At 41.2% G+C, this 15,794-nt stretch overlaps 1 protein-coding gene across 2 annotated transcripts in view; it reads left to right on the plus strand.

Moving 5' to 3' along the window:
- The window catches only part of LOC146857103 (transmembrane protein 200A-like), a 61,019-nt gene extending 46,669 nt beyond the window's left edge, over window positions 1-14,350 (plus strand). For both annotated transcript variants that reach the window (XM_085647604.1, XM_085647605.1), the window contains exon 2: window positions 11,521-14,350. In XM_085647604.1, the coding sequence (XP_085503730.1) occupies window positions 11,538-12,851 (1,314 nt within the window). In that variant the 5' untranslated portion in view covers window positions 11,521-11,537 and the 3' untranslated portion in view covers window positions 12,852-14,350. The remainder of the gene's footprint in view (window positions 1-11,520) is intronic.
- The last annotated feature ends 1,444 nt before the right edge of the window (window positions 14,351-15,794 follow it).

Here is a 15,794-nt window from a genome sequence, read left to right on the forward strand (position 1 = left end):
TATATATATATATATATATATATATATATATATATATATATATATATATATATATATATATATATATATATATATATATATATATATATATGAATGAAACAACAGTCCCGTGCACTCATACAGATATCGGTTCCACAGAGTCTGTGTGTCATTGGTTTGACGTGGAAAATGTTGAAGCTGCACAGCTTTTGTATATCCTTTAATAGGTCATCAGGCGAGAACACAAAAGGCCAGCCGACACGTGTTTCGTCAGAGAGAAAGTCACACTCTGACTCTTCAGGGCTAAAAGACCGGAAGTAATCTCAAGTTTCAAGAAATATGTAATGCTCATGTGTCCCAACGAAACACGGATAATCGTTCAATCCGCCTTTTTTAGATAAAAGACTTCATATGAAGCTATGGTCTACAATCCTACAGAGAAAGAATAATGATCCCCGCGGGTCGTGTCCATGCAGACTATGTAGTTTATAGATCCTTCGACAGTATCTAAATCTATTTTCAGCAATCACAAGGTTCTTAGTACCGCTGGAGGACACGTGTGCGTATCCACCCCAACGTCTCTCCGACACGGGTGCGTGTCCTGTTGCTTCTCACCCCTCCCTGTTAGCACCATACCTTACTGTCTTTTGTATTAATATTGCGTCAACGAGGAAGACGCCGTCGTATCGATCACTCCGTAAAGGTTACTGCCGCCCTGATGAAGTTCCCGTTGAGGGAATGAAACGCGTTGGCTGACCAACTTTTTACCTACAAAACTTAAATGAAAATTAAAAAGGACACTTAGTTTAAAGAATCCTTTTCGGACTTTTCTTTTTCGTGCACCCCCGTTTCTCATTTTCTATTGACGTTTGATCTGGAGCACAGTAGCGCCACACAGCGGCTGGCGTTTTGGGGTAGCTTGCACGATAATCATTACAATTATTGTAGGAACTGGTGTGAGGTGCGGCAAGAAGGGCCCGCCGCTGTTTTCAGTTGGAGTAATATTGCGTATATTCATGTGTGCGCCATTTTCTTCCTGTACATAAAACCCTTGCTTTGTAGTATTATATATATATATATATTCACTGAAAAAACCATAGGTTTCACACAAGTTATAGTTAGCTGTACATTTCACTCGTAAAAAACCAATGAAATTCCCCCGTTATAGTTAGTGCAGGCAACTATAACTCACGCGACCGCAATCCTCTGCTGATGCTAATACTGTATTTAGACACTTATTTGCCCATGTCTTCTTCCATTAAATTTTAGCTATACATATATTACAAATATTTTTTTTTCATAAAGACACATATGTCATCAGCAGAGGATTGCGGTCGCGTGAGTTATAGTTGCCTGCACTAACTATAATATATATATATATATATATATATATATATATATCAACGAAACTTCCCAGATTATGCCGTCACGCACAACAACAGGAACGGACAACTTCAGTCGCCAATGCTGGAAAAAGGTATTTATTTAGATTTGAATTTCGTGCCTAGTCCATGACGCGTTTCGAGCCACTTGGCCCTTGCTCACATGACTGCGTTACGTGCATAACAGTGCATATAAATAGAGAACAACACCCTGCACCTGTAAACAATTAGCCGTCATGACAACAGAAATAGAAATAGAAAAAATACTATTACGTGCACACTCAAAATATATACATTTAAATATCACAATCCCACTCGAATCATAAAGACTAATATTGTGGCATCTCAAAATGGAAATTAGATTACCAAAAACATCATTGTACATAAATAATGGGCTCAATGATCATCTACTGAATGAAAGATATATGTGCAAAATACAAAGATTTAATCAGTCAGTAGGTATAAAGCACCATAAAACTTTTATGGTTGGTGTAAAGACACTATGGAAAAATGAAAAAATTGAAAAAACTTTTTCTAGTCATGCTGGCAAAGACTGAAAAACTAAAATGCTGGGTACAAATACCCCATTATCCAACTATGAGTCGGTCTCTACACAAAGCTGCTATATACCCCAAGTATAGTACATATGGAATAATTGGCAAAATTGATATAATACACGTAATTTCAGACTGGTACTACAATTCATGTGTGGGAAAATATGTCCTTGAGAGACATGCAAAATATGTCGTCATCAAACAGGTGCTCGGTGCTGGAGTGAAAAAAAGTGTAGAAAGTGCAGGTAATAAAATTGCAAATTCAACATATCAGCCACAAAGTCACTCACTCCAAAATGGAGGTGGACAAAAGAGTACTAAATCAAATTAATAATGTACATATCTATGGCTGATATTGAACCACAGGGATCCCCCTTAAAAACAAACCCCAAAGGTTATTGATGAAAACAGACAATGACTGTGCTATTTATATTGTAATAAGCATACCATGACATATGCTGAGAAAGACAATTCAATGATGACTCAACATCCTGATATAATCAGATAGTGGATAATGTAGATGTTTGACTGACAGGATGACCACAGAAATACAGCAAAAATACACAGATGTCGATAGATCAGAGATATGTATTGTTAGCCAAAGAATAAATATGTGTAGTGGGGCGGAGCAAATACCTGAACGTTTGACCTCATGTATTGTACTAGAATAGTAATTAAAGAAAGTGATGCATATCTTCACCTATATTGAGACCTTGAGGGTTCTTGGTATCGATCTCTATAATGTAGCGGGATTCTAATTGGCGTAATCGCTTTTCGCGATTACCTCCCCTTTTCTGGCATGGTATAGAGTCAAGGACACAGTATTTAAGACAATTAAGATTGTTTGCATGGACCTTTTTGAAATGTCGGGCCACCGGATAAGCGGGATCCGAATTCACGATAGCTCGCAAGTGCTGGAGAATGCGGGCATAGACCGGCAACTTCGTGCTGCCGATGTATTTCAAACCGCAGGTACATTCTAACATATATACCGCATATTCGGTTCTGCAGGTGTAATGTCCTTTAATTGGAATACTTTCCGTAGAAAAGGCAGTGGTATAGCTGTTAGTATTAATCCCAAATTTACAGGCGCGGCAAGAGCTGCACTTGTAAAATCCCAATTTGGGAGATAGCCAACTGCCTTTAGATGTTAATTCTGGGCTAGATTTAACTAAGTCATTATGCATAGAATATGCTTTGCGGAAATTGACGGTGGGCCTGCTGGGAAGTACCTGCTTAAGGGTGGAATCCGTCAAAACAATAGGCCATTGTTTGTTGATAATGGTCTTGATTTCTTTGGCCTGTTTGCTGTATGTGGTAATGAGCCTGCAAGGAACTTGGTTAAACTGTGAATCATCTGTAGAAGTAGATGTAGTGGTATTTGTAAGGTCAGTATTGTGGCTTAGTAAAGATAGTCTGTTTTTACTATTGGCCTTGTCTTTAGCAGATTGAAGTTTGTGTGGGTTATACCCTCTCTCTAAGAACCTAATTGTGGCCTCATTTTGATGGCGAACCAACTCATTGGAGTCACTACATGCTCGGCGTATGCGTAAATATTCGCCGTACGGGAGACTAGTGATGGTGTGAATTGGGTGGAAACTATTCGCATGTAGGATGCTGTTGCCTGCTGAGGGTTTGCGATATAGACATGTCTCTATGTGATTGTTCTTAATGTATACTGAAATATCAAGAAAATTGCAAACTGAGTCATCAATATTAGCTGTGAAATGCAGATTAACAGTGTTATTGTTAATTCTATTGACAAAATCCTCAGCTTCCTCATGCGTACCATTCCAAATGACGAAAATATCGTCAATATAACGCCACCATCGGATGACATGTTTACTCCACAGTGCCCCATGTTCGCGCTGTAGGACATGCTCCTCCCACCAGCCCACGTGCAAACACGCGTAGCTGGGGGAGAAGCATGCCCCCATCGCTACTCCCTGTAGCTGTTGAAACAATATGCCATCAAAAGTGAATATGTTGTTGAAAAGGCACCAACGGATCATTGAAATTAACATCTTGTTGTGTGAATGGAATTCAATGGGTCTTTTGCTAAGAAAGAATTCAATAGCCCGGATTCCATCGGTGTGCCGAATACTGGTGTACAGTGAAGAAATGTCCAACGTTATAAAACAATAATCTGAAGACCAATTTTGATTGTTCAATTTACACAAAAAGTCTTTGCTATCACGTAGATATGTGGGCAGCTTGGTTACAAAGTCCTGTAAGTAGTAATCTATGTACCGGGAGGTATTTTCAAAAGTGCTCTTGTTGGCAGAGATGATGGGTCTGCCCTGTACAGGATTTGTACCTTTATGGACTTTAGGTATAAAATAAATGGTAGGAAGAACAGGGTAAAGATTGTAAAGGAAATTAAATTCATCTTTGCTGATCAGGTTGTCTCTTTTCCACATCGCAATATATATATATATGCATATTACCTACTGGCAGTCGCCAGTAGGTAGTTATAGTTAGGACCCTGTTTCCATAGGAAAACCGCAACATTCTATTTTGAATAACTTTGGCGCCGGTCGACGAATCCTCGCAAAATTTTCAAAACTAATGGGGCGCTACGCTCCGCTCCTACCCTGAAAGTCTCGGGGGGATTCGTCAAGCGGGGGCTGAGATAAAAGGGGGGTCCCAAAACGCGTTTTTCCCATACATTTTTCCATAGGACCTTTAGACACAGCTACAGCCCGAACGGCTGAACAGAGTTCCTTGAAATTTGGCAGAGAGGTAGTCTACAGGTCAAGGAAGTGCCTTTTGTAGGTTTGGTGTAAATCTGTTCAGTAGATTCTGAGAAAATAGCCTTTAAATCAATATATATATCTGAGCCAGCTTACGGTGCGCTTACGGTGCGCTTACCGTACGCGTACGGTGACGTGCGCGAGCGCGATTCTGATTGGCTGTTAGATCTTAGTAAACATTCGAATCGGTCGAAACCAGGAAGTGGCGGCCGCCATTTTCTCTCTCGCACTCTGAGAGGGGGTTAAAAAACAAAGAGCAAAAACATGTAAAGGGGCTGTTTAGACAGCTCCTAAGCACCTAGCCATGTTGAGGGAGTCCCCAAAGTTCCCCTAAAGCCAAAAACGGAATTTTCATTTTTTCGATAATTTCGCCGTTTACGCTTACCGTACGCGTACGTTAAAATTTTTTTTTTAAAAAAAATATCCACTCTCTCCCCACCCCATGTGCAAATGGTGCCCGAAGGGCACCATTTGTGCATGGATTATATATTGAAGTGAAAAAGTAAAATATTACCTTTCACAACGAAGCGCATCATATGTCCTACATGTGCGCACGGTGCGCGAAGCGCATCGTGCGTACATGGCCCATCTAGCGTAACGTGGGCACGCGCACCGCGTGCCCACCGTGCGTGCACGGCACTAACTGCGTAAAGTGGGCGCGCGGTGCGCGAAGCGCACCGCGTGCTCACTGTGCGCGCACGGTGCGCGAAGCGCACCGTGCGCGCACGGAACGAACTGCGTTAAGTGGGCGCGCACGCCACGAATGGCGTAAAGTAACTTAGCATTTAAAAAAACGTACAAATTCACTGAAAAAACCATAGGTTTCACACACGTTATAGTTAGGAATTAGCATTTAAAAAACCTTGCAAATTCACTGAAAAAACCATAGGTTTCACACATGTTATAGTTAGCGGAAATTTTACTGATAAAAAACCAATGAAATTCCCCCGTTATAGTTAGTGCAGGCAACTATAACTCACGCGACCGCAATCCTCTGCTGATGCTAATACTGTATTTAGACACTTATTTGCCCATGTCTTCTTCCATAAATTTTTAGCTATACATATATTACAAATATTTTTTTTTCATAAAGACACATATGTCATCAGCAGAGGATTGCGGTCGCGTGAGTTATAGTTGCCTGCACTAACTATAACGGGGGAATTTCATTGGTTTTTTATCAGTAAAATTTCCGCTAACTATAACATGTGTGAAATCTATGGTTTTTTAAGTGAATATATATATGTATGTGTATATATATACGCCACAGTGGCGGTTGCATCATTATATGCCCTGCGGGACCGCAGATACTATGTCGGGTGGTTCCCATCCCTGTTAGGGTCAGCCCCTGAGTTCTTGGCCATGTTTCCAGAGCCTTTGAAGGACTCAGTGATTATTCTGCATCTTTTCAACAGGGTGGTATTCCCAAATCTAGAAAGATGTAGTACTCATACTAAACACAGCACTTCCTGTTAATACCACCATGCTTCCGGCCTCGCTTCCTGTGATGGTCCATCTTTCCTGATAAGAACACTCATGATCAGCTGCCCTGCTCAGGAGAATGCAGGGGCGGCCATTTTGCTTCAGATTAAGCTCCTGTTAAGACAAGGCGGTCCAGCATAGGTTCCATGGAGCTGCAGCCATGCTAGAGTTTCAATATATACACTTCAGATAAATTGGGAGTAATTTACATAGTCAGATGTTATTCTGGAAGTATAGTTTGGCTCTGGGTATCATGGAATAATGGTGGGCATGCTTGAAGGAAGGGGGTCTGCACAAGGAGGGTCTAGAATTTCTTTATCTTCCAAAATAGTCTGAATTAGTGCTGACATAAAAGAAATAGTATGCTTTAAATAACCTTTGAAGGTTAAGATGCACAACAGCATGTACACCCATTGTGTGCAATATGCTGTCTGCTACAGTAGAGAGGCATATTGAGGCAATTCAGAAAAATAAACAATAAACAAGTATTTGTTCAAGGCCCACCGTACAGAACTATTCACGCATATCGAGATTAGGCACTTACATACATGGCCACTGGAATAATGCAATTCTATGGCCCCAGCATTTTACGCATAGTTATAGATTTGCTACATTTGCTACACAATCCATCATCTGCTGCATAATATGCAAAGTTAAAAATAATACATTTCTTTTTCAAATGTATCCAAAGTTATAAAACACTTGGTGACACGTGCTTTCCGCACAGTGGAAGGCCCTTCACAAAGATTCAGGGGTCACCTAACAGTTAGTTATTGCTGAATTTGTTAAACTTAATGAGGTGAAGCCATTGTCCAGTGTTAGCATGTGTAAAAATTACAAAATGATGAAGTAATACTATCACAAAATGAGCCACATTACACTGCATAATTTGCCTTTTCTTGCCACATAGTTTAGTTAATCTTACCGTATAATTTGGTCCTCCCTTGTTGCATATCTCCAATGGCTACAGGGATACTGTGCGTATATACATACATAGATATATATATATATATATATATATATATATATATATATATATATATATATATATATTAAGAGCTGCTCCTCGCTTTTCCCTTCGTTTCAGCAAAGCAGACGCTTTAAGATGATGATTTATCGTCGGCCATAATGCATTTCCTTCCAGCCGGACCTTGATCACATGATAACGCTGCTACGTGTTCACGGCCTATTTAAAGTGCTACATGCTTAAGGTGATTAGTGGTAAATCATAGACATAGAAGACTCATTTTGTATGGTACTGAAATAGCATTTGGAACATATGATCCAGATCTATAATAGACGTATATATACTCAAAATAATTTGACATATGGAAATGATGCATTAACAATGTTTACATTTATATTGTTAAAAGGGTAAAGCCAATAAATACATTTCATAAAATGAATTCAATAGATATATAAGTATTTCTAGTATAAAAGGCATTTGCAATTGAATAATCATGTCCATAAAAACATAACTTGGATCAATCCCTTGTATATTTGCAAAATCAAATTGTAGCTTAAATGCTTCCATAAAATTCTCTCCATTTGATCTATTAGTTCTCTACAGGGTCTGTAAGGTCTATTCTTTAATAAAGTGCTCGTGCTACTAACTATAAAGGTTATAATCTCCTATCTAATCGCCCCCATGACCTCTTGTGCATGAAGTTGCTAAAACCTTTGGGCTTTAAATATAGTGCATGTATTTAAAAAACCATGATGTTTAATGGTTAAGGTAAGACGGCGGCTTCACTGCACTGTATCCACCGTGGTACATATAATTTTGTTCCTAATCATCTTTCTAATAAAGTGAATCCGCGATTCTTAGACATATAAGTATTTTAAAAAACATATAAGTATCTAAGTATATAAATATATAACTATATATATATATACACAAACACACACACACACACACACACACACATATATATAGAGAGACTAATAATCTATTCTGAGACTAGGGGCTGATACCAACAGCATGTGTCTACATTGAGACTACATCGACCTTGATTCCATGATTCTGTTCTGAGATACTTCACTTATACTGGGCCTGTGCCCCTGAAATGTGAATGTTGTGTTTTATTGAAACGGTAAATTGCACTAAGGTGTGCAGCTAAACTTGTACTACAGGGCAGTCCATGACTATGCACGTTTACTAAGTGTATTATCTAATATTGAGACAATACACTGATGCGGAGACTGTGTACATACATTAAGATCGTGTGCCTATTGGAAGACTACCCCTATGCAATGGTTCACCACCTATACTAGATTTTGATACATAACACAGCTGTTATCCTAAACTGAAAATATACACTTGTATTGAGAATTCATTATAATGCGCATATGCTTTTGCACTGCTACTGCTCACCTATTGAAAGGCTACGCGTCTGTGCTGTACATATCATCTTATACAGAGTGGCTATTCTTTCATACATGGATTCTGCACAAGTATAGAGATTATGTACTAGTACCAAAATTATAGTTATGCACTAAGGTTATGCACCAAAGTACATATTGTGTATCTATTGTCAACATGTGGTTCTCTGCTGTGACTGTGCACCTATCCCAAGCCCATGTGTCCTTACTGATTCTGTGCACCCACTGCAACAGTGGAAAGGCTGTTCTACTATGCAGACTGTGGGCCTACACTGATGCTATGCCTCAATACCTATGTTGATCAACTAGACTGTGACTATGCACCTATAATAAGAATATGCCCCTATATCTAGACAATGCGTTTATCGTGAAGCTATGCATCTTTATTGACAGTATGTCTGCATTGTCCTACATCGGATCTCTGACTGGGAGAAGGTGCTTATCATTAATTTTGATTAATTGTCAACAACAGGGGCAGCCCTGAAAACCTGAACCAGGGGCAAACAATACTGGAATCCTATCAAGGGTTCAAAATTGACACAATACGTGCATCAAATTTTTAAAGGCCTAAAAAACATTCTAATGTGAGAAATATGAAAAGATATAAGAGAAAAAAAAAATTCATTGAAGAAACAGAAGAGAAAGGAGAAAAAGAGAAAACCCCATTTGTGAATGTATACAATTCATAGAAAAAGTTTTTATTAACAATAATAAATAGTTCAATCTGTAAACATATACGACAAAAAGGCGCTCAACATAATACACAAAACAAGACCTATAAACAGTGCAAGGTGTAGACAAACAAGTGGCTGAGGAAAAAGGTTTACAAAAATTAGAAGTTTAGGACAAAACTGAAACAACACAAAGCAAGCAATGCCTATGCACCTATAATAAGAATATGCCCCTATATCTAGACAATGCTTTTATCGTGAGGCTATGCATCTTTATCGACAGTATGTCTGCATTGTCTTACATCGGATCTCTGACTGGGAGAAGGTGCTTACCATTAATTTTAGGCAGGCCATAATTGAAGCATCACTGCTATTTTTCCTTATGTCCTGGGATTACGGCTGAGCTACTGGACCCGATTCAGAATTTAGCCAACGAACAATAGGTGCCCTTCTGAGCACCTTTTCAACCACACAGGACCGCCTTAGTCCGGCCTGTATTGGCTACAGCATATCATGGTCCAAGTTCCGTGCTGACCAATCCTTGGTCTTCATTTAATGATATAGACCACGCTCAGCGCCACAACCATCCCCCAGGTCTGTCTTTCAGTCCTGATGAGACCTTAGTATTCGGTCAAAGGGTCGAAATGCCTTTGACAAAAACAAAGAGACCTACCACAGTCATTTTCACAGGACACATTGTTTACCCCTTGTGTATTGCTACATAAAATAGTACTGGCTGTCTCCTCAGAAAAAACAATTTACCGTTTATTCTCACATAATTGGTCACTTTGTTCTTTTTCTGTTTTTGTTTTTTTCCACTTGGGGTGCTTCTTAAAATCTCCTCACCACTCAGAATATGGCAAATGTTATAATTTATATAATGTGTGGCTCAAAATAAAACTTTGATTCGTCTGAATTGAATTGGATAATTAGATACTGGTTGTTTGTCACTTGAATTTGAACAAAGATCAAGTCTTTACAGAAAAATTGCCGGTTTCATCATAAATTATTTTATGTAGGTTAAGTCTGCACAGAAATCTGCGTTATCAGACTGTGTTTATAAATGTGATCCATGTGAACACTTGTTTCAGTTGCAGCACGATGAAGTGGGCACATAGATGCTAACACTGTAGCAACCCTGAGACTATGAACCCATTCCGTGACTATCCACCTATGTCAAGAGCACACCGAGACCATTTGTTTGAACTGAGACTCTGTACCCATACTGAGGTTATGACTCTTTATTCATTCCGCATACCCTCGTCATCCTCAGTTGACTCCCTCTCCCCCACCTCACCGCTCTTACCTGCACCGGCCGTCACTGACTTACAGTAAGACTCTGTGCTTATAAAGGGACTATAGTCATATCCTAACTCTGTGACTGTGTGCTAAGATGCTGCACCTGTATTAAGACTAATGGCTTCATCATGAGGAGGGTGAAATAAGGACCTCTGCCACAAATCCGACCACCTCTCGATTATCACCTTATTAAGAGATTTGGCAGATGTGGTCTTCTGCATGGCAGAGCCACTGCTAGCATTAGGAAGACCCAACATCTGCATAAATAGTGTCGGAGGGATGTACCTATTTAGGATACCTCCTGCAACGTCACTTCCGATTACGTTTTTCCTGTTTGTGTCCACCATGCAAACCAAGGCAGTCCAGGAAAGAAAAATCCCAATAATATTCATCACATGTTGTGAAAAACAGTGTAGACAAGACATTAGTTGACACTTTTTTCCAAGACAGACCTCCGTGTTTGGGGTCTGCCTTTGGAAAAACACACGTACCGGCTAGGTCAGCTATGCCATGGCAAGTAGTGTGTGCTGTCACCAATTTGTTTTTTTCAGAAGCGGACACTCCCATGCGCCTAAGAGATGCTTTGGAGAAATAGGTCCAGAGAAAGTGCAGACACTTTTTTCCGTGGATCAGCTACATGCTAAAGAGGTCTTTTGCACCCCAACTCTTGAGTATTGACCAATTTGCAAACTGCACACTTAAATTGCATCGATGCACATGTAATGTGGCTGGTCGCTTGTAGTAAGATAGTGGACATGTACTAATATTGGTTCTGAAAATGCAAACTTTATGGAGGAAGTACCAGAAATAGCTTTCTATGTGCCTGTATGGACATTCTTCTTAACATACCAAAAGGCACATACCCAATGTGTACATGTCTTCATCTGATTTCATGTGATGTTGCTTTGGCTGGCGTGACGTCATTCATTTGTACATTTGAACATTAGCCTGAGAGGACTCTTCTCTCTGTTCAGGCACTTTCTTCCAGAGCTAATACTTCTTTTTTTTCTCTTTCTAGAATGAACCCATAGCACCATGGCTGTTGTCGAGCCTAGTCCTACTGAGCCTGTGAAAAATCAAGATTCTTCAAAGCCGATCTCCACACGCCTGAGTCCCCGTTTCCTGAACCACCTTCGACGGCTAAGGCCCCCTCCAGCTGCTGATGCTCCCCTCAAGGGAAAGCTCAGAATGAGGTCTACTGCAGGAGCTTTTGTTGTTTTCGGGATCTCCGTGGTATTATTGGGCATGACAATTGCGGTCATTGGCTACTGGCCTCAGCGTGCTCACAGTCTAACACCTAGTGATGTTCCTACGAACTCCAGCCAAGTTCCAGAAGCGAAGTCATCCGCCACGGTTCAGTCCCGTAGCACCCCACACACCGACAGGCTCAAGCTAATTGGCCCAGTCATCATGGGGGTGGGGTTGTTTATTTTCATCTGCGCCAACACCATGTTGTATGAGAACAGGGACATGGAGACCAGGCTATTAGTGCAGAAGAATTTGTATTCCATGGCGGTTGGCCTTCCTTGCGACTCCAGTGGGGACCTCAAATACTGTCAGCAGAAGACTGACCTGCCTCAACTTCAGTCTGGGCCTGAGGAAGTCATTCATGACATTGACTTGCCTTCTTGCGTCCCTCAGTCCTGCACAAGTCCCATACATAAGTGGGCAGAGTGCTGCGGTTCATATGGACTTCAAACAACAGCACTGCTGCTTCACCGCAATAGTATCTCACCATCCATTTCTCTCCGTAGCGTTTACTCGGACTCCAGCAACTCCCTCCATGGGAATATCTGTCTTCCTCCCATGCATGGAGCTGTAGCGAGGCGCGTCTCATCTTCAGCGAACCTCGTAACTCTTCCAGTCATTAAGGTCAACAACTGCGTCGTTGAGAGTCCAGATGTTGCTCAATTGGCCAGCAAAGGAGAACCAAACAACTCCAAATCGACAGAGCAGACCCCAAGCCACTCCTGGAATATTCTTCCCAAGACAAGCCATTCTCCAAAAGATGATGAGCTTGATGGAAGTCACGTTGTTATCGATGTGGACAATGTTACATCCTCCAAACCACTGGGAGCACGGTTTCTTTCCTCGGAATGTGCTAAAAGGGAATACAGCTCCGACATGCATCTGAATAACGTGGGTCATTCCAAGTCGTTTGACTTGAGCCGTCAGGGTATGAGACTAGGGGCTACTCCGCAGCAACGGAGGAACCGCAGTTGGCCGCGACTGGACAACATTAACCTCATTGGGTACAACAGACTGGATAACAGAAACGAGGTAGAGGAAACTTGCATGAAACAGTCTGAACCAACAATACGCAAAGGCGCCATTGAGCACATGGTTTAGGAAGACAACCTGGCCGGGATGAGCAGCCCAAGTCCTCTACGAGGCCCCGGGGCCTGCTACTGGTCAATGTTTGGATGCTCAATGACCGATTTCCACAGACCCAATGGTGCTCAGCCTAGATCTTTGCTGCTAAAGTCTCCTTTCACTACGAACCTCCTTGTAAGGGAACTTTGTACTCTGCGACTTTTACCTGCTCTTCTATCGTTATAATTTCTGAAGGGATGCAACACTGCACTCTGTGCTGTACACCTAAGATAGCCATGGAATAGAGTGAGATGTCAGGCACATAGGCGGGCATCCAGTACCAGTATTTGCAACGTTCAAGGGTCCCCGCCATTGAGTGGTTCCAAGTTAGAGTCAAATTCAGGAACGAGAAAATAATAGGTAGTTCTGACACTACTGTGTGCTGATCAGGTGGCAGAGTGGTCTGTAAAGAAGTACTTCAAGCTAGGCCATCACAGGAATTCAGTGATGGGAAAAGTAGAGATGATGGAGGCGGGTTTGCAAGAGAGTCTGACATTGCTGTTGCTTGGCAGGTAAACACCTACCTAGATGCAGGTTTCCGAACTGTCAGGGCAACAGAGTTCCAAGGTTTTGAAACATCCTTTGAGCCAGGTCATGCCTCCCTTTGTGCAATCTAATACATCCTAACCGTGTGATCTATCCTCCTCACAAGCCAGAGCTAGAAGTCACAGAGTGCAATAAATGACAAAAGAAAAGCCTACAAATGACTCACGTGATGCAAAATATCCCTCAGGTCTAGCGCAAGAAAGCATCCTCACCCAAAGTGCAGGGTGAACACAAACTTTACTGCCTTTAATCTCCCAGTTCACACTGGGCGCTGATGTTGTGGAGAAGTTCTGATGCAAAAGTCCAGAGGCACCACCAATCACTTAGCACTCTGTGTGCCGGCAGCTTCAGGGTGGAAGGCCAAATGTATGGATAATGTGCTCCAGGGGCAAGAAATGCAGATTGTATTTTATTTTTTTGAATATATGTTTTTTATTCAATAAAACAAAAAAGTAACATGCGATGTTCTGCAAATTATTTTTTTCGCAGTATTTTTATGATGGACCCACAAAGTCTGGCATACGCAGGCACTGAGACATGAACTGTCCAATGGGATGTTGAGATACCTCCTGTCAGGTAAGGCAGAGTTAAGATGCAATCGGACACATAGCCACAGGCTTATGGCTGAGACTGCCACATCCCTGCTAAGAATCCTCCCTGTCCCTATCTCAGTCAGCCTGTATTTGCAAAGAACTCTTGAATTCCATCTTCATCTTGCTTTTCAAATGATATTTGCTTATGGTCCAGCCGCATCCACATCATTGAATAATGCTGGACCAAACACCTGAGTGTCTGTGCTGTAATAATACTGAAGCCAGCTATAGGGGCGTCGTCCAAATATACTCAAAACTGGGGGCGTCGAACAGCAAATAAGGATCTCCAGTGGAATATAGACCTCAGCACAGAAAAGCATATCCAGCATTTTAGTACCGCATTCTGTCTAAAATGAACTCTGGCATTATTAATAAAACAACACTAATGGTGAAATCTATTAAGCTGTTCAAACATACATTTAGTCCAGTGCTCATCATTTCATGTGTTTTTTCCTAATATGCTTATTGGCATTATTTTTTTTTAATTAACAAAAAGTATAATCTACAAATATAAAACTATAAATTACTTAAACGAAAAAAAAAGTTCAATTTTCTACATTTTAAAATGCAAAATCAATAACGTATTCTACTGTGTAATCCTAATTTGGGTGTTAATAGGAGTTACCATTCGAATTGGGATCTGCATACCAAATGGAATGATGGCTTAACTGTTTCCTATGAAGTATATCTTTGAAGAGTCTTTTCCTTCACGTTAAAAAAGAATATAGACAATCAAGATGCTAAAGTCTCAGGAGCAAATTTACGAGCCCCTATTGTCAACACAGCGTTACTTTTCATGATGTTGTGGTGGTGATAGGGGCTTCGCCTTATTTACAAGGCGGTGTTAAGCAACTTAACGTGGCTTAACACCGCCTTGTAAATAAGATACCCTTTCACTCTATACTTTGAGTGAAAGGGTAGGACAATGAGTGCAACACCCATTGATTTTGACACTGCCCCCTATTTACAAGGGTGGCGTAAATATGGGGTAGCGCCAAAATTAACCCGTTCGATGCGCCCGTCGGCCAACGGCCGTCGCGAGCACTACCCCGACCGCGCAAGAATTTACCCACACCGCAGTGGATTTTACGCCGCAGTTAACGGGTTAAGACCAGGGAAAACCTGGTCTTACCCTGGCGCAACAAGGAGAAATGTTTAATTTCTCCTTGTTTTTGTTGTTCCATGTGTGCTGCGTTGTGCAGCATACAAGAACCAGCCAAACTCCATGTATGATTGTTTATGTGCAGAAAGGTGTCCCTTCCTGCACATAAACAATCATAAAAAAAAGGTTTTGCAGCTTCTATTTGTGCTGAATTAAGAGGTACACATAGAAGTAACAAAATGCCATTTAAAGATGGTTTATGTGCAGGAAGGGTTCCTTCTTGCACATAAACAATCTTCCCCTGCAACGCAGACACCCTCGCACTATGGTGCAAGGGTGCCAGATTTGGTGCTAGGCAGCTAAATTTATCACCAGCGCAGGGGGAAACACAGGGCTGCACCATATTGCTGTAAATATGGTGCAGCCCTGTGTTTAAGAAGTGGCGGAGTGTGGCGTTAAGCCAAGGAGGCTAACACTGGGCTCCACCACCTCCATTGTAAATATGCCCCTCAGTTTTCATGTGGATGCTCGAAAGTGAAAAACTTTGCAAACATCGCAAAGGTAAGTTTAAAAAAAATGCTGTAACTTTGAACCCCCCCAGCAATTTCAATTCAAAACTAGTGGTATACAGCGCACCTAACATGGCAGCTCTGCTGCCAAACGAACTGCAACTAGTAC

This window comes from Triturus cristatus, chromosome 3_2 (genome assembly GCF_964204655.1).
Source record: "Triturus cristatus chromosome 3_2, aTriCri1.1, whole genome shotgun sequence".
NCBI classification, from domain to species: Eukaryota; Metazoa; Chordata; class Amphibia; order Caudata; family Salamandridae; genus Triturus; species Triturus cristatus.